Raw genomic sequence first — 24840 nt, forward strand, 5'->3', positions numbered from 1 at the left:
CAGTGATCCTGAACACTTTGGGAGGGAAGGTGGAAGGAGGGGGAGACCAGAAGATTTTCTCTTCTGGCCCCCCCACCTGGCCTAAGAGAAAATCTGGGCTAATTCAGTGGTCCCTCCCTCCTCAATGCCCCGGTAGTACAGGAAGGGGGTCCCCACAAATTAAATGAGAGAAGCAATTGAAAGGGAAGGTCCTCACGTTCAGGTTGGAGAGTGTATCTCAGCCCTGGGGTTCTAACTCCCCCCTCCCCCACATTCTCTCATCCTTCTAGTCCACCTTGCGTGCGGCAGGCAGGACAGTAGAAGGAGCCCTGGATTTTGGAAGTGGACAGACAGGAGGTCCATTTCTGCCCTTCATTAACTGTGTGTCCTTGGAGTCACTTAGCAGCTCTCAGCCTCAGTTTCCCCATCTCTAAAATGAGAATATCAATACCTACCTTCCCCGGTCAGTGTCAGGCAGAGATGAGCCCAGGAAATGCTTCTGAAATTGTTGGACACAAGAGATTGTTATTCCCTAAGGTGAGAGGCACGCAAGGGTCTCGGGAGGTGGGAGCGTGAAGGGAATGTTTTTTCTTCTCGGCGGCGCCGCCTCCTTCCCCAGGCCGGCCTCGGTCTTTAATCCTCCCCTCCCAAGCGCGGCTTCTTCTTGGGACCGCCTGGGTGGTTCCCAGCTTTTCACAGCCTGCCCTTTTCCATGGGCGCCTTCATCCTAAAAGCAATAGAGATGCCGACGCAGGCGCAGAGTTGTCCGAGGGTGGGACAGGTGGCGGGGGTCTCCGCTTGTGCGGGTCGGCGCCCCCTAACTCCCCCCACCGCCCGCTTTGGGGTTCTCATTTGCAGATGGCTCCCTGTGGTCCTCAGCTCATCTCTGGGCCAAACAGGCGAGAAGAGAAACGAGGGGCGGGGGACCTGGAAGGGGATTCTCACATCCGCTGTCGGGGGCCCAAGAGGGGGATCCAAGCCCCTGCGCCCCAGCGTCGCCTCACCAGGTGTCTCCAAGTCGTGCTCGCAGGTGCCGACGATCTTCTACCCGGAGGTTTGGCCCCTCGGCTCCCCTGGCCGTGACCCCCCTTCCCCAGACCCGGTCAGTCCCGCGTCTCGGAGCCGGCGGGAGAAAGCGGTTCTAGGACCCGGAGGCGCCGCCGAGCGCGCCGCCGCCTCCGGCCGGGTCCTCGCCGCCTCGCGTTCGGGCAGGTGGCGCGGCGCCCGCCGCCCCCTCTGCGGCAGGTGAACCGCGGTGGCCCCCTCCCGGCGCGCCATGGCCGCCGCGGCCCCCCGCGCGGGCGCCCGGGGCTCGCCCCCTCCCTCCAGCCCGCCCCCCTGGGGCCGGGTGCGTCGCGGCGGCGGCGGCGGACTGCGGTTTGCGCGCCCCGGGAGAGGCAGCAGAAGTTCGAAAATCGCCGAGGGGGGAGCCTGCGCCGCAGCTTCCTGCCCCCGGCCCAGCCCCCTGGCCCCCGCGGCCTGCAGCCTGACTTCCTCCCCCCACCCTGCAGCTCGCCGCCCGGCTCCCTCGGACGGGGCCGCCCCGATGGGACGCCGCGCCCCGGCCCTGGCGCGACGCTGAGCCGAGCGCCCGCCGCCGCCGAGCGCCCCCCGCCGCCGCGAGCCGCGGCCCCCCAAGTCCCCAGGCCGGGAGCCCGGTCCCCCGCCCCCGGAAAGCTGGATTTGCGAGGCTGGAGGCGCCTGGCCGACTGGGTGGGGACCAGCATGGGCAACGCGGCCGGCAGCGCCGAGCAGCCCGCGGGCCCCGCCGCGCCGCCCCCCAAGCAGCCGGCGGCCCCCAAGCAGCCGATGCCCGCGGCCGGGGAGCTGGAGGAGAGGTTCAACCGGGTCCTGGTGAGTGTGACCCTGGCCGCGCGCGGGGCGCAGGCGGGGCGCGGCCGGGGCTCCGCACGCGTGGTGTCCCCGGGGGCTCAGGTGCAGCCGGGCGATCCCCGGGTGGGAGTGACAGCGGATTCTTTGAGTGACTTAGCACTCTCCCCAATAAACTTTCTTCTGCGACCGCCCAGCCCCCCCTCCCCAGGCTTCCCCCCCCCCCCCGTCCCCCCCCTCCCGCGCTCCTGGGTCTGAAGATCTTAAATAAAAATGTCCTCTGAGGAAGTTGGGAGCGGAGGACACCAGGGGGTCCCGGGGCACCCCTTTCTCCGCCACACGCAGGCGCAGCCCCTGGGTGCAGAGCTGGCACATCCTCCGCTTTGCTTGCTGTAGTCGAAGACGGAAGGGGTTACGTTTAACCTCCTGGGAATGGAGATGGGGCCGACGGGTTTGCATCCTGATTTGTTGGGTGCCTGGGCCGCTGGAAGTCGGGTTGTTGCATCATGGAGCGGGGGTGCCTGCGTTTTTCACCCCACAGCCCCCATATCCGGGAGAGGTTGCCTGTGGGTCCTTATTTTGGGCAGCCTTTCCCACCCACTGAAGGAATTAAGGTTAGGAAAGTCGGGGTCACACCAGACGACCCGCTGGTCACTCTGGCTGAAGGTGGAGGGAAAGTCTAAAGTCCCCAAGCCCTCCCCCAGGAGCTTGCCTGGGGGCTCGGGGGCTATGCCACTGGGAAGGGAGCTCTCTGCTCAGGCTGACCCAGGAGTGACAGGTCAGGATGTGTTTAGTGCCTTGGGAGCTCCAGAGGAGAATTCAGGGGGTTCCATGGGGGGTGGGGAGGGAGAAAAGACACTCATTTTCTCACTTCCCCCTCCCTATCCCAGCCCTGTCCCTACCTCCCTTCCCTAAGAATTGCCTGGTGGCCTGTCTGCTGTCAGCCTTCCCTGCTGGACACTAAGTGACAGGCGAATAGGGCGCACTTTTCCCCAGAGGCACTGCCCAGGCTGAGCAGGGGGGGCTGCAGGTCTGAGGGTGAGGGCCGGGAGAGGAATGGGTGGCGGTGGCCAGTGCTCAATTTGTCCCCACTCCACCTCCTTGACATCATTTCCCCTCCTCGGGCCAGTCATTCGGTAACACTTGCCAGACCCTCTGCGTGTTCCCAAAAGGCAGCCTCCTGACAGTGGCTGGAAATCTTGGCTGCTGCCCCCTCCCAGGAGAAAGCTAGATGGGGGTCTTGGAAGAGCAAGCTGCTGTGCAGTGGGGCGAGGGACTCGGAGGGACACCTCACTCCAGGCTAGTCCCTGACTGCCCAATTTCTCCACCTACTCCCACTCCCCCCTTCCCAAACCCAGGGTCTGGCACAGTGGAGCTGAGCTGAGCAGATGGGTGTCTAGGTGGGGGGTAGGGGAGAGTGAGGGGACACAGTTCCTGGGGGCCAAGTGGGAAGCCTGGACTCCCAGCCTGCTTGGGGGGACCCAGGTTGTCTTTCCCCTCAAGTCCTTGTCTGTGATTGCTGGGGAGGGGGCCCCGCCCAGGCCACGGGGTGGTACCCACTGAAGGGGAGGAGCTGTGTCACTAACTCAGACCCGTGGAAAACCCAAAAGTCAAAAGGCAAGTGAGGTTTTTGATGGCTGTGTAGGGCTTTATTGCCCGGCTTGGATTTGTTGCCAGAACTCTGGTTGGTTGAGTCCACCACTCAATGCCGCTGGGACTCCTGGAGTAGCAGGCCGGGGCAGTTGGGGGCCCAGAGATGAGTTCAGGGGGACCCTTGTGGGTAAAGGGGTGAAGGCTTGGTGGACATCCAGGGTGGCAGCAGCTGCTGGGGATCCCTTCCCACCCCAGCCCCCAGAAACCCAGCATGTTTGCACTTCACCCTCTTCCTGGGGAGGGGTCAGCCTGCCCTTCACCCTGTTGTGAGTGGGACATCTGCAGGGTCACGTGGTTGAGAAAGGGCATACGCAAGGTCACTTGGTTGTCTCCTCTCACTCCCACCAGCCGGGGCCATGGCCCAGCTGCCCAGAGCCGAAAGATGGAGCTCAGTCCACAGGCTTGGTGGTGGGTGCGGCAGGCCAGGTGGGGGCCTGTCCTCAGTGAGGTCGAGGCGGGGAAGAGCCTTAGATTTTCGAGCAGGATGGGCCCACCACTCTTGGGGAACCCCCCAACCCTGGTCTTAACGGGAGAAGCATAGCCCAACCCCTGGGGCTCTGGTCAGATGGCCTCAGGGAACCCCTTCATTTGCTTCACCCCAGGTGGGGAGTAGGGTCCTGAAGCTCCAGACCACTCCTCCTCCTGTGGCTGTGGGGCCCTCCCCTCCCGTGGGTGTGGGGTGCCTCACCAAGGCCCATACCCAGACATGCAGGGAGCCTGCTCTCCCTTTCCGCTGGCCAGTCTTTCTCCCATGCAATGGTGGTGAAGGGCTGCCTTTCCAAGGAAGCTGGGAGAGAGTGGGGTGTCCCAGCTTACAACAGGGGTGGGGAGAAGGAGCAGGTTGAGCCAGGGTTTCCGGCTGCTGCCTTAGCAACAGTGGAGGAGGGCCGGCTGCCCAGCGACAGGGGCCGGCTGGCATGGGGGCGGGGGGTGGGGAGGCACCCAGCCGCCCTCCCCTCTTGCCTCTCCTATGCCCATGCCCGAGGCTGGGTGCTGAGATGGTAAGGCACTCTTTCCAAGCTTGCCTGGCAGTGAGGTGAAGGACACCCCGCATCTGTCAGGGCAGGGAGGAGCCTGTAACCTGGGGGTGGGAGGTTTTGAAACCACCTATCAGGGCAGAGGGATCCAGGGAAGGACGCTAGCACCCAAGGAGGGGCTGGACCATTTGGAAGGGGCTTTGGCTGTTGGGGGCCTAACATCCTAGGGTGCCTTTGGTATGGGGATGTGGGCACTCGGTCAGGCTGTGTGGGGAGGTCAGAGCAGCCCAGGCCGTGTGCCTTCTGGGAGTCCTGCTTCGCTGCTGGGACAGGTGGCGAAGGGCAGGGTGGATGCCTCCGTTCCGATGGCCTGCAGCTGAGGCCCTGCCTCCTGGGCCAGCTCCCTTCTGGAAGGGGCAGACATGGTTTGGGGGCATGTAGCTCAGGCCCTGTGTGCCTCCCATCTCTGGGGTGTCTTCCACGGAGCGCCCCAAGGAGACTGTAGCCATGCGATCAGATGCTGCGTGTGGCGGAGGCCATGGGGTGACACTCCCAGCAGGCAGGGCTGGCCCATGTTGACCCTGGAAACACAGGGAAGTGGTGGCATGGTTCATAGTGGTGTCTGGGGCTGGAAGGCAAAGAGCTGGCGAGATGGGCAGGAGCAGGTGGGGCCGTTCTTGGCTGAGAACATGGAGCCCTGGAAGGTGGCCCGGGCTGCCCTGCCTCTGAGAGCTTCCCGGGCTTCGTGCTCATGAAGTTTGGGGATTGAGTTTTGTCTTTGCCACTTTGTGACCTTGGGCAAGTTATTTAACCTCTCTGAGCGTCAGTTTTCCTTAGATGTAAAAAAAGAATAAAAATGGTATTTGCCAACTTCCTTGGATTGTGGAGGGGGTTCAATGAAAGGGTGAACCCAGGTTGCGTAGCGTGGTGCCTGGCACACAGTAAGTGCTCAATAAGCGCCCTCCACTCTGAGGAAGGGGTGATGGTGGAACTGAGCCCTCCTCTCCATGGGGCCCCTTGGAAGTGAAGGAGCCCAGACCGCGCCTCTTCCCTCCCCCAACTCCATTACCAAGGCCACCAGGGTTGCTGCGCACCCTCGAGGCGGGCCCGTCCCCGCCATCACAGACCAGGCTGTCCTCCTGCCATTAGGCAGGTCAACAACAATGAGGCCTAGACTGAAAACTGCCTGGTGGCCGGAAACCGCGAGAGGGAGGGCCTACCTCTCCTGGAGGGTGGGGCCCGTGCTAACGGTAGCACTGTGCGCAGGGGGAGGGGGAGGGGAGGCCTCCACTTCCCCCTGAGGTGGGGGGGGTTCCCCAGTGAGTAAGAGCTTGGTGTGGGCAACAACAGGAAGCGTAGGGTGCTGGGTGGCAGGAAGTGGGGCTGGCTGTTCCTGGTTCCTCAGATGGGGGCTCGGGCAAGGCTTTCTGCAGAAGACCCCCCCCCCGCCCGGGACCCACATTTCTCATCAGGGCATCTCCCTCGCTTTCCCCAAGGAACCGGAGTCTTCTTGCCAGCTTACCAGCAATGTCACCTTGGGAAAGCGGCTTATCTGCTCTGGGCCTCAGTTTCTCATCTGGAAAATGGGTCTCGCTGTAGTGTCCACCTTGTGACCTGTCGAGGTTTAAATGTGTTCCTAGATGTAAAGCCCTTAGAGTGGCACCTGGCACAGAGAAGGTGCTATGGGAGTGAAGAAGATTCTGATCACTCTCCGGGCAGCCTGGATTACTTGGGCAGTGCCTGCTATCCTGGCTCCCGTCCTACTGGCCCATGTCCCTGCCATGGGGACCCTTGGACCCCGGTAGGAGAAGCCCTTAGCTTTTATGGGACCTCCTCACCTAATCCTAGGGCTGGGTCACCCCACGGAACTCCTCTAAGCCTGGGATCACTTATAAAATCCCCAGAAAATCTATATACCAGAATTTTAAAAAGTGGATGAAATTGATTGTTTTGGAAGATGGGCTGAGAGCACTAAAACCAAGACTGAGGCCATACAGAGGTCGGGGGGAAAGTATTGGGGGTATCAGGGCTGAGGGACAGGGTCGGCCTCTGAGCCCATCCGGCTGCGGAACCCCTGTGGGGCCCGTCTCCATCTGGGTGGCGCCCAGGCTCAGGGCCATCCTGGGGCCTGAAGGGTGGGGCCACCTGGGGAGAGGTGGGCAGGTGGCTTGGGAGGTAGAGTCAGCCCAGATGGAAAGTGAAACCGGAGGGCGTGGCTCTGTCCAGCCCCTCCAGGCTCCTGGGGCAGCGCCCCCAAGTCAGCATTGAGGCTGGGGTGGGGGGTGGGATGAGCCTGCAAGGGGCTGGTCTTGGCTGAGCGGAGAGTGGGGGGCAGGGAGGGAGGAGATTGGCCTCCATATATTCTAGCAGGAAGATTTGGGGAACCAGCTTCTTTTTTTGGCCACCCCCTAAAAGATGAATCCTATCTCCCTCCTCCTCTGATCCAAAGCACTAAGGGTGGCAGGGAAAGGCGGATGAGGGTCAGTTAACCTTTTGGCCAAACCTTGGCGACAGGTTGACTCACCTGGATGTTTTCCCAAACCCCTGCTCACCTGAAATGCCTTCTGCAAGGTGCCGCTGAAGAGTGCTATCACGTCCAAACTCGGCTCCTCACCGAGGGGTCCAGTGGCTCTAGGAGGCACAGGGAATGTGCCCATTTTATGGAGGAGGAAGTGAAGGCAAAGAACTGTGGGCCCAGAGCTTGGGGCTCCTGTGCCTGTGCCTCAACGTCACAGCTGCCCCTCCTCCTCTCTGCCTCTCAGGTGACAGGTGCACCCCCACCCCTGGCCGGCCTGCCCTTCCCAGTCCCATTCCAGCATGTCAGCCAGCCTTCCGCTTGCTCGCACCCTGGATCCCCATGCCATGGTGCTGCCCCCTTCCCGAGGGCCGCTGGTCGGGGGTCCTGTTTCCCAGGATGGCTTACCCCACCCCGAGTGAGTGGCATCTGCTGGCCCGTCCCCCACCCCCTGCGGTGCCCAGCTCCTCGGTGGGCACAGCTGAGGAGCAGCTGCTAATTAGTGCTCGGCTGTCAGAGCTATTTCTGATTTCTGAGCCTAAATTTAGCCCGTCTGGCAGGCTGGCATGCGGGCCCAGGGGCCTGCGGAGGCCCAGGTGGGGAAGGGGCAACGGGGTGCCCTGTGCTCTGCCCCTGCCTGGCACTGCCCAGGCTGGACAGGTGTGCTGGGCGCCAGGAGAGCTGGAGGGAACCAGGCCTCGCCCTGGCCGGTGATGACAGGGGCCTGTCCTGGGACGGGGCGTAGACCGGAGTGGTGGTTCAGAGTCAGCTCTCCTCTGCCTGGCTGTGTGACCTTGGGCAGGTCATTAACCCCATCTGTGCCTGCACCTGTTAGCTGGGGATTACAGCGGTGCCTAATAACGGTTGTGGTCCTGGAACGAGGTGACAGTGCCCCGCGGGAAGGGGCCGGAGCAGCGCTGCCAGCCGAGCATCAGGCAGAGCTGGCCAGGATGGCTGCCGTCGTGATGATGAGGGTTAGTTACAGCCTCTGCAAATGGCTCCAGGCCTGCCGGGCCACAGAACCAGGGCGCCGGGGAGGGCCTGAAAGACGCTGAGAGGGGAGCAGGCGGCCCCTCCTGTCGCAGCCCCTCCTTCTCCGGGCGCTGTCTGCCTTCTCTCCCTGCTTCCTCCTTCCCCTTCAGCCTTGTTCCCCCACCTGGGCCCCACTTTGTGTCTCTGTGGGGTGGGGATGTCCCAGCAAGGGCCAGGGAGAGAGAGCGATGGAGAAGGAGCCCAAGGATGCAAGGAGACCTCCCTGGCGAGGCTGGCCCCTTCCCACCCATCTCAGACCCCTTCCCGGGCAGCCCCTCGCGTGGGGGGGCGGGCTGGGGCTGCCCTGGCGGTTAGCAGGTTGGAGGATGGCGGCCGATGAGACAGCAGTGGTTTCCTCAATTCAGGCTCGCTTTCGCAATGAGGGAGAAGGACTGACGTAGGGTCACCCGCCGAGGGCCGGGGGGTGTGCCTGGCAGATGGGCAGTCTCACCTCTTCAGGGTCCCCAGCCGGAAGGCTTAGGCAATGGGGCCAAGAGCACCCAGCTTCCTGTTGTCTGGGGCTGACCCAAGGCAGTGATTTGGGGGGTGAGGTCTGGCCAGAGCCCCAGAACTTGGCCCAGCACCCCAGAGAGGAAGCTGGCTGAGAAGCCTTGGTGGGTGTGGCCCCCTTGCTGCTCCAGCTGTGGCCTCTTCTCGGAGCCAAGTGACCGAGGGCCTGCAGTCTGAGCCATCGGAGTTGGCGCGCAGGGCCTCACGGTTCTGGGCTCCTGGGGGCTTCCCCAGAGCAGACCCTGGCTAAACCCGGAGGTCCTCGAGGGCAAGAACTGTCTTTTGGGGCCTGGCACAGAGCTAGGCCCTCAGCACACCAGGGCTTTACTGAACTGCTCTTGTCTTCTGGTCTAGCAGGGAGAGACTCGGAAGCTGGGGTCCAGGAAGCTCCTAGCGCTGGTGATCCCAGCTTGATCTCCCAGCCCTGGGTCGGGCCCTGCGCCTGTCCATGCCAGGGACCTTGTCTCTCGTCTTGTGTGGCCAGGGGAGGGACCTAGACGAACTCACTGACCTTTCTCAGCTCTTGAGGGGAGCCCCAACTTGGGCTGTCCCCCCTAGCCCCTGTGGCTGGGTGACCTTCCCCCCGAAAACACCCTTGCCCCTGCAGCCGTGATGCACCTGCCTGGAACTCCCAGACTGGTTGACATGTCTAACCCCAGCCCCCTCTGCTGTCCCCATCTCCTTCTTTCCCGAAATGGCTAGAGAGGGGCTGGGGAGAGAGCCCTCTGCCCTCCCGGCTGGGAGGTTTGCTGATGTTCGTGAAGCACAGGTGATGGGGACAGGACACTGGCCATGCCTGGCCACACTTGGGCCTGGCTGGAGATGCCCCATTATCTTCCCACCCAAATGGGCAAGAGATGCTACTAGATGGTCACAGACAGGGACACTGGAGCCCAGAGGTGTGTGAGGTCCCCAGGGAGTTAGGCTGAGAACCCATGGCTCCTGCCCCCATGACACCTGCTGGGGAGTGGCATGGGGTGGGGGTGACAGCACAAGCCCGGGAGTCAAACAGACTCTGATCCCAGCCCTGGTGTCACTTCCCATCTCTTGGCTTAGGGAAAGGTACTCCACTTCTCTGGGCCCCAATTTTCTCATTGGATAACACTAATCTTCAGGGTGAGAGGATGAGGAGGGTCCTTGTATATGACACGCCTATTGGGGAGCTGGGCCCTTAGATGCCCATCCCATAAGTGCCCATCCCTCCCACTCAAGCTGGGGCCTCAGGCTCAGGGGTCTTTACTTTGTCTGCCCCCACCCCCAGAACTGCATGAATTTGCCCCCGGACAAGGTCCAGCTGCTGAGCCAGTATGACAACGAGAAGAAGTGGGAGCTCATCTGTGACCAGGTGGGTGCCAGGACGGGTCGGCCTCCTTTTCCTCTCCCTAGTGGGATGCCCCACCCAGTCTGCGGCTGGCTGGAGAATGGGCACCGTTGCGTTGCCCGGGGACCAAGAGGCCAGCAGAGCATCTGGGAAGGGTGCTGGGGGCGGGGGGCGGGGGAGTGCATCTGCAGGACTCTGGAATCCCCCCTCCAGAACCTTGGGCCTCCCCAGAGACTGTGAGTCATGGCAGAGCTGGGGCTGCCCTCTGCTGAGCTGGCAGGGCTGCCAGGGGCTGGCCTGGGGCGCTGGCTAGTGCAGCGGAGGCCTTTCCCCATCCTCCCTGCCAAGCTTCCTGGCACAGCCTCCCTCGGCCCTCCAGCTCAGGCCTGGGGAAGAGAGGGGCACCCAGGGCGGGTCTTCATCTGGCCCTGCGGGAGGTGGGAAGGAAGGGGCAGTAGCCCCTGGCCTCCTTTTCCCTGGGTCAACCAGTTCCCAGGTGGCAAGTGGTGGTACAGGGCCTGGGACCCTGCCACCTTCCTGGCTTCCTGGCTGCCCCCGCCCCTCCAGCTCCCGGGGCTGCCCTCTGCTAACCCTCTCCCAACGGGGTGGGGCCGGGCTGCCGCAGTGGTTCAGGGAGGGAGGGAGGCAGAGCTGCCTTTAAGCCGAGGCTGTGGAGGCTGGGGGTGGGGACTTGGGGAGCAGGGAGCCTCCCCTGGGGGCCAGGGCGGGGCCTGTCCTCCTGCTAATGGAACCTGATGGGATGAGCTGGCTGGGTCAGCATCCGGGGAGTTAGCGCTGGCCAGGGAGAGGGTGGGAGCCAACTCGGGAGCTTTGGGGTTGGGGTAGGGTCCCTGTTTATGGGTTCGGCCCAGCATCTCAGCCCTGGGCGCTCAGAGGTCTGAAGTGGGAGGTAGAGGGGGACAGGCAGGAGTGCGGAGGGGTCTGGGGGGCTCTCTGGTGTGGCCCCTGCCTCTGGGTGTGAGAGGCTGCCCGAGGAGGCGGGGTGGGGGGTGGGAGTTGCTTTTTAAACACACAGGTACCTACCCGTGCAGGAGCCCAGGTGAGCAGGGCAGCTGGGCACTGAGTCCTGGGGAGGCGGGGGCCTGGGGTAGGGTGGGCAGGCCCTCAGCAGGCCCCTCCAGAGCCTTCTCGCTCCCTGTGCCCCCAGCTCTGGGCTGGGGAGGAGTCGAGGGAGGGCAGGGGCTGGGAGGGTGCACGTAGAGGTAGTCTGGGCCACCCCAGGTGGGGTCCCTGGCGGGACTGTGCTAAGGCTTGTGAGGCCAGCGTGGGGAGGGAGCGCTCAGCCTGGAATTGGAGGACATTTAAAGTGGTTTGGGCCATGCTTTGAGCTTGTACCTTTGGAACGGGACGTCGGGGCAAGGGCTGGCCCTGTACACCCCCTTCCATTTCCCCAGGAGCGCTTTCAAGTCAAGAACCCCCCAGCCGCCTACATCCAGAAGCTGAAGAGCTACCTGGATAACAGTGGGGTCAGCCGAAAGGTGGCAGCTGATTGGATGTCCAACCTGGGGGTATATGTCTCCTCTTTTTTCTCTGTCCCTCTCCCCTGCACCTTCCAAGCTCTGGGCAGTGGAGTAACTACGCACATGAGTGTGTACCCTTTGCCGGGGGCTTGTGTGGGTACATGGATAAGTCTGTATGTGTATTTAAGGGACTGGGAATGCCCTGAGTGTGCACTCTTATCGGTTTCTCTGTATGTCCTGTACTTGTGTTGTGTGTGCGCATGTGTACACCCTGTGCGTCCACGCATGCATCACATGTGCACTGTGTCCATGTATACATGTGTGCATCTGTGGACCCTCGCCTCCATGGGCAGGTGAGTGCTGTGTGTCCTTGTATCGATGGATGGATGTATATACTGTGTATGTACCCAGGGAACCCATCATAGCTGTGAGTATGTGCAGGGTTTGCAGGATGTCTGTGTGCAACCTGTGTGTCTGTATGCACGCATGCTGGGTATCCTGTGTGTATACATAGGATGTCCATGTGTGGACATGTGCCTATCCAGGGCATGGTACATGGATGTGTGTACCGTGTGTTACCTAGAGTGTCCACATGTGAATGTGTATGTAACTTTGTGTCTATGCCTGCCGGTGTGAACACCGTGTGTCCATGCATGAGTGAGTACTCGTGTCTGTACATTCATGTGTGTGTATGCACAACCTCTGTGTCCATATGTGGGTGTCTGTGGGTCTACCCTGTGTGTCCATATATGTGTATGTGTGTGCACCCTGTGTGTGTGTGGGTATGTGTGTGTGAACCCGGTGTTTCTGTGCCTGGGGAAGGGTGTGTGTATGAGTGTGTGTGCCCTGTGTCGCTGTGCATGGATGTTGGTGTGCACCTTGTGTTTCCATGCATGGGTGTGTGTGTGTGTGCACCTTGTGTGTCCACACATGGGTGTGTGGTGTGCACCCCGTGTGTCTGTGTATGGGCGAGTACATGTTGCCTGTGAGCGCTTGTTCTCTCGGCAGGTGTGTGGAGGTGGTGGGGGAGGCTGAGCGTGAAAGGCCACGCGTGCCAGTGCATGGGGGGGGCAGTGGGTGCTGCTGGCTGCTGCCTCAGAGCTTGGCGGGGGCCTTGGGGAGGCCTTGGCTCCCCCCCCAGGCTCCCCTGTCTTGGCCCCCAGTTTAAGAGGCGAGTTCAGGAGTCCACACAGGTGCTGCGGGAACTGGAGATCTCCCTGCGGACAAACCACATTGGGTGAGTGGGGGGCTCAGATCCTCCTCTCTGGGGCCCCAGGAGAGCTCTGTGGGGCACCTCGGGGTGGGGGTCTGGGACGGCTCCCCCCGCCTCCTCTCCTGCCCATCCTCCGGCTGGTACCTGGAGGCCGTGGCTGGGCCATGGTACCTGCCCAGGACCCGTAGCACCACGGGGCCTTCTGAGGGGGCTTGTCGGTGTCTCCTGGGGGAGGGCAACCCAGAGGCCGGTGCTGTGTCCGCTCTGGGCACGACCTCCTTCCAGGCTAGGATTTAGGGAGCCTGTGGCCCACAGGTGGGTGCAGGAGTTCCTCAACGAGGAGAACCGTGGCCTGGATGTGCTCCTCGAGTACCTGACCTTCGCCCAGTGCTCCCTCACGTAAGCCTCTCCGTACTCCCCTCCCCCCTGCGCTCCCCCAACTCTCTTCCAGCGCCCTGCGCCCCCCTCTGGCCAGCTCCTGGAACCCTGCTCTGGAGGGAGGGGCATAGCCGAGGACCGCCAGCTGGGACCTGTGGGACGCCCCGCGGGCTTCCTCTTCTGTCCCACGCGTCCTCTCTCCGCGCATGCCCAGCACTGTGCCGAAAACACAGCCTCCTCCCCACCCCACCTCTCCTGCGGGTCTGTCTCTCTCCTCCCAATTTCCCCCACCCCTCTCTCAAGTGCTCCCTGCAGTGGTGGCCTCCAACCCCGCTGCAGGTATGGCATGGAAAGCACAGACAACGGGGCCCCGAACTCGGAGAAGAGCAAGCCCCTGGAGCAGTCGGTGGAGGACCTCAGCAAGGGCTCCCCCTCTTCCGTCCCACCACAGCCCAGGAGCCGCCACCTCACCATCAAGTATGTGCCCCATGGCGGGGCGGCAGGGAGAGAGGGTTCACCCCCCACTTCCCCGCGTCCAGCCAGCGCCACTCAATGCCACTTGGGTGGTGGGAGGGCAGCCCCTCCCCTCCTCGGGTCCATTGGGGAGTGGAGTTAGGGTCACACACAGGGCTCAGGATGTGGGTGTGTTAAGAAGCCATTGGGGGTGGGCATGTAGGGGCTGGGTGGGTGGGTCTGGGATAAGGAGGGGTTTCTGGGTTGGTGGGACCCCCTTTTACCTGTCTAACCCCCTGTTTTCTCCCATATGGCCTCCAGGTGCCCCCCTTCTCCCCGGTACGTAGCCGCCTGGGGGCAGGTGCATGCCTGGCCAGCTCCCTAGGGGTGGTGGTGGGGTTGCGTGAGGCGCTCGACTGAGCCCCCCACATTCAGCTGCTGCGGACAAGTCACCTCCACCTGAGCTTCCTGCTGGGGGGCGAGGAAGGGGGATGGAGATGGCTCTAGAGTGTGTGGGGACCCCCAGCTTCCTCCCTTCTCACTTTGGGTCTAAGGGACCAGGTTCACATTAAGCCCCAAATTCTTACTATATGTTCATTCGTTCATTAACTCATTACTTCATTCATTTATCTGTCAACCATTGATGTAAGGCTTATGTGTCAGGCACAGTGGCAGGTGCTCAGGAGACCAATTACTCTTAGGGGACCCACAGTCTAGTAGGGGGTAATTCAGAGAGACAGGTGTCTCAGAGGTGGGCTGGGAGCTCTGAGAAGGGAGGCACCCACCACCTGGAGCATCAGGAAGGGTACCAGAAGGGGTGGCACTGAGACTCTCAGATGAATAGAGGCTTTACAGGCTGTAACGGGGACAAGGAGAAGGTCGATGGGGCAGGAAGATGGGAGGACCTGACCGAGAGGTGGCAGGGCCTCCCAGTATGTGAAAGAATTCTCAAAAGGACCTGACACGTGGAAGTCATAATTGGCTGTTCTGTAACAACGAACGCATCACACAGATTTTTGGCAAATAAACAATTGCACATGCTCATATAGCGCTTCCTATGTGCCAAGCACTGTTCTAAGCATTTAAATAAATTTCCTCATTTCATAGTCCCCAAAACTCTATCAGGAAGGTACTATTATTACCATTCCTATTTTATAAATGAGGGAACCGAGGCAAGGGGAGCTTAAATAATTGCCTGTTTAAGTGATGGAACAGGGATTGGAACCAGGACTCAAGATGGAAGATAAGCCCAACTGGCCCTGAGCGCCCCCTTGTGGAGAGCCTTTTCCACAGCTGTTTCCAAGCTTGGGCTCTTTTCTTCCTGCAGGCTTCCCCTAACCCCCACGCCACCAACACAGCAACCTTTCAAATGCCATGTGGCTCTTCAGGGTCTTTGCTTCCCTCCCCCTTTCCATCTCCTGTCCCCAGCATGCCAGACCCCAGGCCTGGGGACCGAGGACACCTGCCTGCTCTCAGCTGGCCTCTTCTGTTGGGTGGATGGGGGGCAGTGGCCTGAGGTTCCTGAAGTGTCCAGGAGCCGTCTGGGCGGCCGGGGGAGCAGGAAGCAGGGGCTCGGGACTCTGACCTCGGCTGCCTCTCCTCGCAGGCTGACCCCTGCCCACAGCAGGAAGGCCTCGCGGAACTCCCGCATCGTCAGCCAGAAGGACGATGTCCACGTCTGCATCATGTGCTTGCGTGCCATCATGAACTACCAGGTGGGCCGGGGGCCTGCGGCTGCCGGGGTGCTGGCACCAACTGTCCCCCAACAGGGAGCCCTGGGCGTCTGGGATGTTGGCTTGGTGTCTTCAGGCTGGCGCGCCTTTGGGAGATATCTGCCGCCTCCCTGTCAGGCCCTCTTGAGCACCCCTGGCCGTGGCTCACATTGGGACTCAGGGACACACACCAGGACAGTGAGTGAGGCCTCTGGGGAGGGCAGCCTGTGGGTTATTTAGTTTGGAGAAGTGATGGGTGATGCCGGGCCCTCCCTCGCTTAGCGTCCACGGTGCTGAGTCCCGACACTGGCTTTTGAAATGACCACGGTATTTAAAAAGAGGAAAGGGAGACAGGGTTTGGCTGCAGCAGAAGAGGTTGTGGTTGGATATAAAGAAGAACTTTCTAAGTTGAGGGCACTTAGAGACCAGATGGTATGACGCTGACTGTGCTGATGGTGCTGGGCAGAAGAGCGCTGGCAGTCCTGGAAGACTGCCTGGAGGAGCTGACCTCTCCTCTCTCCCCAGTCTGGCTTTAGTCTCGTCATGAATCACCCAGCCTGTGTCAACGAGATTGCTCTGAGCCTCAACAACAAGAACCCCAGGTGAGGCCCACACCCCTCCTTTTTCCACCTCTAGACTCTCTTCCTCCTCAATGACCCCCTTGCCTACCATGTCCATGATTCTTGGGACTACTGCCCAGGCTTATTCCACCCGCACTGTCAGCTCCTCTGTCCTCCCCTGAGCCAGCCTCCCCCCTGCCCCTTGCTGGGGCTCACCACCAGCTCCTCTGTCCTGCCCAGCCCCGGAGAGAATGCCCTGCCTCTTCTCTCCCTAGAACCAAGGCTCTGGTGCTGGAGCTGCTGGCGGCCGTGTGCCTGGTGCGGGGTGGACACGACATCATCCTTGCGGCCTTTGACAACTTTAAGGAGGTACTGGAAACTGCCCCCCTCCCCCAAAATATACTTGCCTTTGTGGTGCTGCTTGGAGCCCTGTTGCTGGCAGTGATGGCCTCAGTTGGGGGTGGCTGGGGACAATGGTGGGCATTTGGGGAGTGCAGGATGAGGAGAGTCTGGGCTGGAGGAGTTCTGAAGAGAAGGGAAAGGTACTGCTTGGGGCCACAGGGACAGCTACCAGAACCTGCTGAACCTTGGACCCTAACTGGACTTGATTCAGACATCCTTGAGTTGCTGGCTCTAGTTAACAGGCTTACAAGAAGCATATGAGAATATGATGCATAAGCCAGGATACATTCATTCTATTTAATGCATATTTCTTGAGTGCCTATTTTATGTCAGGCACAGGAAAGGGCCCTTGGAATACATCAGTGGACAAAAGGAACAAAAAGGGAAAGTCAGGTAGTAAATGATAAATGCTATGGGGGAAAATTATGCAGGGAAAGGAGATCAGGGGCACCGGGATGGCGGGCTGGTTGCGGAGTGGTCAGTGAGGGCCTCATTGAGAAGGCGAGATTTGAGCAAAGTTGCGAAGGAAGTGAGAGACTTGGCACTGTTGCTCTCAGGCATAAGAGAACCGCAGGCAGATAGATAGACTAGCACATGCAAAGGCCCTGAGGTAGGAGTGTACTATGATGTCAGTATGACCAATGTGGAGTATGCGAGGGAGAGGGCAGTAGGAGGAGAGCCCGAGAGGGAGTGGACACGGCTGACTTAGGTTTAGCAGGCTCACTCTGGCTGCTGATTTGAGAGGAACCTGTAGAGGCATGAAGTTGGCAGCTGGAAGATGGGTTAGGAGGTGTGTCACTGGGGCCTCAGTGACAGCTCTTCCCCCTACCCAGGTGTGTGGGGAGCAGCACCGCTTTGAGAAGCTGATGGAATATTTCCGGAACGAGGATAGCAACATCGACTTCATGGTGAGCTCGGGAACCCAGTGGGCTGAGGCCTGGGCCAAGCCACCCTTGGGTGCAAGGAGCAACTAGGGACTTGGGTGCCTGGGGTCTGGGCTCTGTACCTGCAAAGCATGAGGACTGAGCAGCCAGTGGGGAAGAGGTGGATGTCGGGGAGGGGGAGGGTAGACTGAGGAGATGTGGAGGAAAAATATGGGCAGGGACAAAGCTGGGTTAGGAAAGTGAGAAATGTGGAGAGGGAGGGAAACTTGGGGGTGGAAGGCACCAAGTACCCTCCACTCCCAGAGGTTCATAGACCTGCTCATGTCTCCTGCCCCAGGTGGCCTGCATGCAATTCATCAACATCGTGGTACACTCGGTGGAGAACATGAACTTCCGTGTCTTCCTGCAATATGAGTTCACCCACCTGGGCCTGGACCTCTACTTGGAGGTGAGCCTTGCACACCCCTCGACTAATCCACTTGCCCACTGCAGAGTACTGCATGGGTGTTGGGGTCAGACAGACCTGGGTTCAGGTCCTGGCCCTGCTACTGGCTCACCAGGTAACCTTTGATAGGCCTCTTCTCCAGGTCTCCATTTTCTCCTCTGGAAAGCAGGAGCTTCATAGAGCTAATAAGGACTTGAAAGGTCTAGCCCAGTGCCTGGCATATATAGGCATCTGGTTCACGGAGCTGCTGCAGGCTCTGGAACAGGCTCCAAGTGGCCCTGGATCAGGCCCTGGGAGCACCAGCCTCAGACAGGTTCTCACACACTATGGGGAGTGCAGAGATCCTGAGCCAAAGTGGGAGCCGCTCCCATTGTATGGTCCAGGTCACGGAGGAGAGCCTGGCCTGGGAAGGTGGGCAGAGGAGTGTGGTGCTTCCTGGCCCTCCTGAGCAGAGAAGCTATAGCTTCTTCCCTGATTCCTCTGGGAGGCTTTCTGGAGGAGCAGGGCCTTTTGAGATTGGAATTTTGAAAGCCAGAATGAACAAAAGGTGAAAAGCAGGTATATCCATAAAATGGACTATTGCTATTCAGCCATAAAAAAGAATGAAGTCCTGATACATGAATCTCACATACATTACGTTAGTTGAAAGAAGCCAGACACAAAAAGCCACATATGGTGTGATTCCATCTATAGGAACTGTCCAGAAGAGGCAAATCCAGAGAGACAGAAAATAGACTGGTGGTTGCCAGGAGCTGTGGGGAGAGGGAACGGGGAGTGACTGACTGCTAAAGGGTGTGGGGTTTCCTTTGGGTGTAATGGATATGTTCTGGAATTAGATCACAGCGATGGTTGGATAACCTGGTAAATATACTAAAAACCATTGACTTGTACATTTTAAAATGGTGAAATTTATAGTATATGAATTACATCTCAATAAAAATAAAGAAATGAATAAAGGCAAAAAGCCAGGCTAGGGCTCTGGCCCCTTGGGCAGTAGGGTTGGATGACGCCCATCCCACACACCAGACCTCACCCCACTCCTCCCGTTTGGGGGACAGAGGCTGCGGCTCACGGAGAGCGACAAGCTGCAGGTGCAGATCCAGGCCTACCTGGACAATGTTTTTGATGTGGGTGCCCTGCTGGAGGACACCGAGACGAAGAATGCAGTGGTGGAGCACATGGAGGAGCTGCAGGATCAGGTGGCGCAGGTGAGAGGCGGCCCTGCTCCGGGCGCAGAGGCCCAGGCCCCCCGGAAGGGCTGTCACAGGGACCACAGCGCCTCAGGCACTGGTTCTGTGTATGAATGAGGTGGGGGTGGCGGTGGGCCTGGCCCCTGAGTTTGACTTGAATGCAAAGCCTGAATCCTTTGGGTGTCCTCAGTGTTCACTGAGCTCTACCAGGGCCTCTCCTCTTAGACCCCACGCCTTGGCTTCTTCATAGAACCGGGGACCTGGGGCTGCTCCCAGCTCAGTCTCCTCTTCCCCACCCACCTCCCTCATCCTGGTTTCCTCACCTCATTGGGCTCAGGCGGCAGGCGCCGGCCACCCACAGCCCCGGGGGCTGAGCAGATCCGGGGGCTGAGCAGATCCGGAAGCCTCCCCCAGCCCCCCCCAGGCAGGCTTGCCTGGTGCCGCCCCCTCACCGGCGGCGCCAGTGCCCGGCCGCGGGTGGGAACTCACCATGTGCCGGCATCACAGCTGACGGAGAAGCTTCGGGACGCGGAGAACGAATCCATGGCCAAGATCGCCGAGCTGGAAAAGCAGCTAAGCCAGGCCCGCAAGGAGCTGGAGACCCTGCGGGTGAGGCAGGGGCCGCGTGTCGGGCCGGGGTGGGGCAGGGCTCCCAAGACCAGAGCAGAGGGGCTTCCAGGTTGGACATCCCCCTCCCGTAAGAAGGAAGCTGGGGGTGCGCTGTGCCGGGAAGCCTCGGTGCGCGCTCACCCCTTCCCCGGCGCCCGCAGGAACGCTGCAGCGAGCCCACCGCCATGGGCATCTCTAGGCGTCCCCCGGAGCCCGAGAAAGTGCCTGCCCCGACCCTCCCGCGGCCCTCGGCCCTAGAGCTGAAGGTGGAGGAACTGGAGGAGAAGGGGTTAATCCGCATTGTGCGGGGACCCGGGGATGCTGTCGCCATCGAGATCCTTCCGGTCGCTGTGACAACTCCGAGCAGCGGTGACACCCCGACTCCGTCTCCGGGGGTGCCCGCCAGCTCCCCCAGCCCGGGTGCGCAGGGACTCCAGGCAGTGGGGAGGGGGACCCGGAAGGGGAGCCTGAGAGCATCTCGGGCCGGAGGGCTGGGAGAGGGAGGCTTGGACTGTGGGCGCGGCTCAGGTGGGTGCGGGTGTGTGCGCCGGTGGGTGGGGGAAATGGGCCCACTGCACATGCGTGGGGCGGGGAGGGACACGCGACCACCCTACGTAAGAAGTTGACACAGCTCCCCGCCCTTGCCCGCTCAGATCGCCCACCTGCCGCGGAGTCGCCTCCTGCAGCAGCGCCCACGCCACCGTCCCCGCCCCCCCTGCCGGGCTCCGGACCCCACCAGGAGGCCCCTCCCCCGGCGCCCCCCCTGGCGCCGCCCCTCCCGGGCAGCCAGGATCTCCCACCCGCCCCTCCCCCGCCCCCTCCCCCGCCCCCTCCCCCGCCGCCGCCTCCAGGCGACGGGCCGGTGCCTCCGCCGCCCCCACCGCCTCCGGGAGGCCTTGCGGATGCCCTTGGAGGGCCGGGTCCAGAGATGGGTCCAGGTGAGTGGACAGTCGCGGGCGCAGGGCCGGGAGAGGTGGAGGGATGGGCCCCGGCCGCGGCGCCCTCCAGCACCCCTGGTCCTGGAGCCTCGCACTGCCTTCTGCCTGCACGGGCCCCTCAGCCCCGTGCCCCTCCAGTGCTCACGCTCCCTCCCCGTCCCAGGAGTCAAGGCCAAGAAGCCCATCCAGACCAAGTTCCGCATGCCGCTCCTGAACTGGGTGGCCCTGAAGCCCAGCCAGATCAGCGGCACCGTCTTCACGGAGCTCAACGACGAGAAAGTGCTGCAGGTGCGCTGACCCTGCCTGGCCTCCAGGGAGGCACCCGAGGGGGTGGGGCCTCATTCCGCTCCTGCGGGGCTCTGGGAGGGGTCGTTCCCTGCACCCCATTTTACAGATGAGGAAGCAGAGGCCCAAGGGTGGACGTCCAGCCAGACTGGATTGGTGGATCTCGTGGGGAGTAACCTGCTCCCTGGAGGCTTTACCCTCCTTCCCTGTAGAGGGCTCTTCAGTGGGCCCCACCCACCCCCACTGCCTCTCTTCACCCCCATGTCCCTCTCCCACCACATTCCCACAAAAGACCAGGGCCTCAGCACCCTGAATCACTAAATTCCACTTTCACCTTCCCGAATGGGCTCTGTTCTCTTGCCTCCAGCTTCTGACCATTGCTCCTGCCCTGCCTTCTGCCTGGACCCTGGGGATTTCCAGCTGTTTGGCTTTAACAGTCTGGGTTGGGGTCACCTGAGTGGGTGCTCCTCCTATTCCGTGATGCTCCCACTTGTGCTTCCCCTGGGTCCCCCATCACGGCCTGCGGTTACACTGGGGTTATGGATCTTTTTCCTGCCTGGCTGCCTGGGCAGTGCCTGGTGGGGGAGCTCTAGCCTGAGCCTGGTGCTCGGCCGGTAGGTACCAGACTCTGGCCCAGCCCTGCCTCTCTCCCTGTGCCCTCAGGAGCTGGACATGAGCGACTTTGAGGAACAGTTCAAGACCAAGTCCCAAGGCCCCAGCCTGGACATCAGTGCCCTCAAGGGCAAGGTGGCCCAGAAGGCCCCTAGCAAGGCAACGCTCATCGAGGCCAACCGGGCCAAGAACCTGGCCATCACCCTACGCAAGGGCAACCTGGGGGCTGACCGCATCTGCCAGGCCATTGAAACGTGAGCACTCCTGCCCCAGGCTGGGGGGCAGCCCGGGTCCTCCGCTAGGGCAGCGTCATCAGGCAGATCCTAGTAAAAGAGCCCAAACCAGGGACAGAGACCATCCCAGCCCTGGCCAGGGAGGAGGGCAGGAAGCTTGTCCCCATTTTCAGATGAAGTGTCCCTCTCTCTCCCTCCTTGCCCAACTGTGGGTACTCAAGCCCAGGCATGTCAGCTGGGCACCTGCCACTGCTTATAACAGGACCCCCAGGCTTCCCAGCTCCCGATTTCCCTGCATCTTGTTCCTAGGAGCTGTCTGCCCACGGCAAATGTTGGAGTTCATTTATTCAATCAAGGAGGGGTGGTCCTGCTTCCAGGGCTGGCAAATGTGCAGTGACCCCTGCTCCCCACCCCCAGGTATGACCTGCAGGCCCTCGGCCTGGACTTCATGGAGCTGCTGACCCGCTTCCTGCCCACGGAATACGAGCGCAGCCTCATTGCCCGCTTCGAGCGGGAGCAGCGGCCGCTGGAGGAGCTTTCGGATGAGGACCGCTTCATGCTGCGCTTCAGCCGCATCCCGCGCCTGCCCGAGCGCATGGCCACCATCACCTTCCTGGGCAACTTCCCAGACACGGCCCAGCTGCTCATGCCGGTGCGGGGCGGGGCGAGGGTGCGGGGCGGGGCGAGGGTTCGGGGCGGAGAAGGGGAGGAGGCGGCTGCCAGCCTGGGCTCACCCCGCCAGCTCACCTTGCCTCTCCCCCACCCCCAGCAACTGAACGCCATCATTGCAGCCTCGATGTCCATCAAGTCCTCTGACAAACTCCGGCAGATCCTGGAGGTGAGCACCCAGGGCAAGGGTCCACCCATGACTCCCTGCCTGCTTTGGGTAGTGTGAGAGGGAGACCCCAGACCCTGCCCTGCATACCTAGGACGCACCAGAGGTGTGGCCGGGACCCAAGGGGCCCGTGCAGGAGTCCAGCGGGGGCTGAGGGCGCAGGGCTTGCTGTTTGCCACCATTTCTCCTCCTGCTGTTGCCCCACAAGGCCGTTTCCTCAGCCCCAGGCTCCCCCATCTCTCCTTTCCCTTCTAGATCGTCTTGGCTTTCGGCAACTACATGAACAGCAGCAAGCGGGGAGCAGCCTACGGCTTCCGGCTCCAGAGTCTGGATGCGGTGAGGCGGGCGGGGTGGCGCCTCGTGGCCTGGCGGTTGGGGCCAGTTGGTGGCCAGCGGCTTACACGAGGCCCCTGTGCAGCTGCTGGAGATGAAGTCGACAGACCGCAAGCAGACGCTGCTGCACTACCTGGCGAAAGTCATCGCTGAGAAGTACCCACAGCTCACGGGCTTCCACAGCGACCTGCACTTCCTGGACAAGGCCGGCGCAGGTGAGCAGCACCTAGGTCCCTGGGGTGGGGGTGGGGGGACAGGGGCTCCCTGGGGCCACTGGGCTGGGTTGGGAGAAAGCTGGGGAGCCCTGGGCGGAATAGGGCGGGAAGGCTGCCTGACTGACTCCCTCTCCCTGTGCTGCCCCACCCCCACCCAGTGTCCCTGGACAGCGTCCTGGGGGACGTGCGCTCCTTGCAGAGAGGCCTGGAGTCGACCCAGCGGGAGTTTATGCGACAGGACGACTGCATGGTGCTCAAGGAGTTCCTAAGGGCCAACACGCCGGTGATGGACAAGCTGCTGGCGGACAGCAAGACTGCCCAGGTGGGCGGGACCTGGCACCAGCGGGGCGGGGCCTGGGGCAGAGATGAAGGAACACTCGCTGTTGGGGTGCTAGCGGGATACTGGGGCCTGGGTGGGGGTGGGGGGCCGGCCTGGAGGAGCATGACCACAGCCGGGACACTGAGGGGCTGCCCTGCCGGGGGAAGCAGGGAGGCAGTGGCCAGTGTCTTGAGGGGTTTAGTGTAGTGCGCAGGTTCCGAGCGGCCCGTGCTGGAGGGGCTGACCGGCTTTGCCCACAGGAGGCCTACGAGTCCGTGGTGGAATACTTCGGGGAGAACCCCAAGACTACGACCCCCTCCATGTTCTTTTCCCTCTTTAGCCGCTTCGTCAAGGCATACAAGGTTAGTATGTCCGGTGGGCGGGCTGGGCACGCAGGGCGTTGGAGCCTCTCCACCTGTGCAGTGGGAGGGGTAGGAACTACCTCTTCCTGGAGGGCAGGACGGGGAAATGGGGAGCACGTCCCCCATGAGACCCACCTCGGCCCCCAGAAAGCTGAGCAGGAGGTGGAACAGTGGAAGAAAGAAGCAGTTGCCCAGGAGGCAGGTGCTGACACCCCAGGTCGAGGGGAGCCTGCTCTACCCAAGGTAGGTCCCTGGGCACCCTGAGCCTGGCTCTGGGGTGCAGGATGTCTGGTATCTTCATCCTCTGCCGCCCCCTCAGTTTTATGGATGGAACCTCTCCAAGGTGAGGGCTGTGCCCAGGAGCCTGGGACGGGAAGGGGTTCCCTGTGCCCCAGCCAGCTACCCGTGCCGTGGGGGAGCAGGCTGATGTTCTAGGGTCTGGTGTGGGGGACGGGTGTCCTGGAACTGGATCTCTGCACCCCTCTCAGTCCCCGCCCAAGGTCCGGCGGCAACAGATGGACCTTATCTCAGAGCTGAAACGGAAGCAGCAGAAGGAGCCGCTCATCTATGAGAGTGACCGCGATGGAGCCATTGAAGACATCATCACAGGTGAGGGCTTGGCCCTGCCTCTGTCCTCAGCTGTTCTGCTGTGCTGTCCTCCCTACGTCCCCCCACCCCAGGCTCCAGCTGCCTCACTGCCTCTTGCTACCTCTTCTGTCTTTTTTCTCTGTTCCTTTCTCTGCCCCCTCCACCCTACCCCCCCACCCCCGCTCAGTGCTCAAGACTGTGCCCTTCACCGCCCGCACCGGCAAGCGGACATCCCGGCTCCTCTGTGAGGCCAGCCTGGGAGAGGAGATCCCCCTCTAGCCCCCCCAGGTACCTGGATGGTCTGCTGATCCCAGCAGCTGCCCCCAGCCCTGGGGGCCCTTCGGGGGGACCGAGTCATGCTTCTTTTGGGCCCGTGCACAGCTGGGATGTATTCGAGGGGGGCTGGCAATCATAAGCAGTGCCCTCTCCCACTCGCACACAACCTGGGCCCCTAGAAGGGGGCTGGCCGCAGCCCTGGGCAGACCCCTCACGGGTGCTCGTCTCCTCTCCCGGCCAGATCTGCGGAACCAGCCCTACATCCGCGCAGACACAGGTCGCCGCAGCGCCCGCCGGCGCCCCCCGGGGCCTCCCCTGCAGGTCACCTCCGACCTGTCGCTGTAGCTGCCAGTTCCCTCGGATGGACTCTGCAGGGGGTTGGGGCCGGGGGCAGGCCGGGGCTTAAGGAAGGTGGACCTCAGCTCGGCTGGGCCGGGCAGCCCCCTCCGCTGTCCCTCACCACGGGCCAGCGCTTCTCTCTCTTGCCACAAGGGGGAAGCGTCGCCGGCCTCTCCGCACAAATGCTGCCTGCAGCAACCCCCTTCCCGGCCCCCGCCCCCCGAAAAAGCCATTCTTTGCCCCAGCCGGAGCCCGGCCTGTAACTTATAAAGTGCAACCTCGCCCCTCTACTCACCCTCCCGGCCCTGGGGACTCTCCGTAGACCTTATTTTTATACAAGTTGAATAAAGACATTTGCAAA

The 24840-nt window shown here is 61.8% G+C and overlaps 1 protein-coding gene across 2 annotated transcripts; it reads left to right on the top strand.

The window, feature by feature from the left end:
• Positions 1 to 1541: 1541 nt before the first annotated feature.
• Positions 1542 to 24840, top strand: FMNL1 (formin like 1). Of its 2 annotated transcripts, XM_004458752.5 has the most exons (27): positions 1542 to 1833; positions 9758 to 9841; positions 11233 to 11346; positions 12462 to 12535; positions 12827 to 12910; positions 13229 to 13366; positions 14949 to 15057; positions 15580 to 15656; positions 15890 to 15983; positions 16850 to 16924; positions 17238 to 17348; positions 18404 to 18553; positions 19043 to 19144; positions 19306 to 19564; positions 19798 to 20082; positions 20246 to 20370; positions 21031 to 21233; positions 21630 to 21864; positions 21982 to 22050; positions 22303 to 22383; positions 22466 to 22595; positions 22754 to 22917; positions 23175 to 23276; positions 23424 to 23519; positions 23765 to 23885; positions 24052 to 24152; positions 24382 to 24465. In XM_004458752.5, exons 1-26 carry the CDS (start codon positions 1705 to 1707, stop codon positions 24141 to 24143), a joined length of 3303 nt encoding a protein of 1100 aa, XP_004458809.2. In that variant the 5' UTR covers positions 1542 to 1704; the 3' UTR covers positions 24144 to 24152; positions 24382 to 24465. The 2 variants fall into 2 exon arrangements, with proteins under 2 accessions (XP_004458809.2, XP_004458808.2); XM_004458751.5 differs by lacking the exon at positions 24052 to 24152 and having other exon boundaries at positions 1543 to 1833; positions 24382 to 24840.

The sequence above is a fragment of the Dasypus novemcinctus genome, chromosome 21 (assembly GCF_030445035.2).
Source record: "Dasypus novemcinctus isolate mDasNov1 chromosome 21, mDasNov1.1.hap2, whole genome shotgun sequence".
Classification (NCBI taxonomy): domain Eukaryota; kingdom Metazoa; phylum Chordata; class Mammalia; order Cingulata; family Dasypodidae; genus Dasypus; species Dasypus novemcinctus.

Coding starts and splice junctions, on each gene's coding strand:
- FMNL1 (XM_004458751.5), top strand. CDS start 1,705: ATGGGCAACGCGGCCGGCAGCGCCGAGCAGCCCGCGGGCCCCGCCGCG. Junction 21,865..21,981: donor CGGCCCAGCTGCTCATGCCG/GTGCGGGGCGGG, acceptor CCCCACCCCCAG/CAACTGAACGCCATCATTGC. Junction 22,051..22,302: donor AACTCCGGCAGATCCTGGAG/GTGAGCACCCAG, acceptor TTTCCCTTCTAG/ATCGTCTTGGCTTTCGGCAA.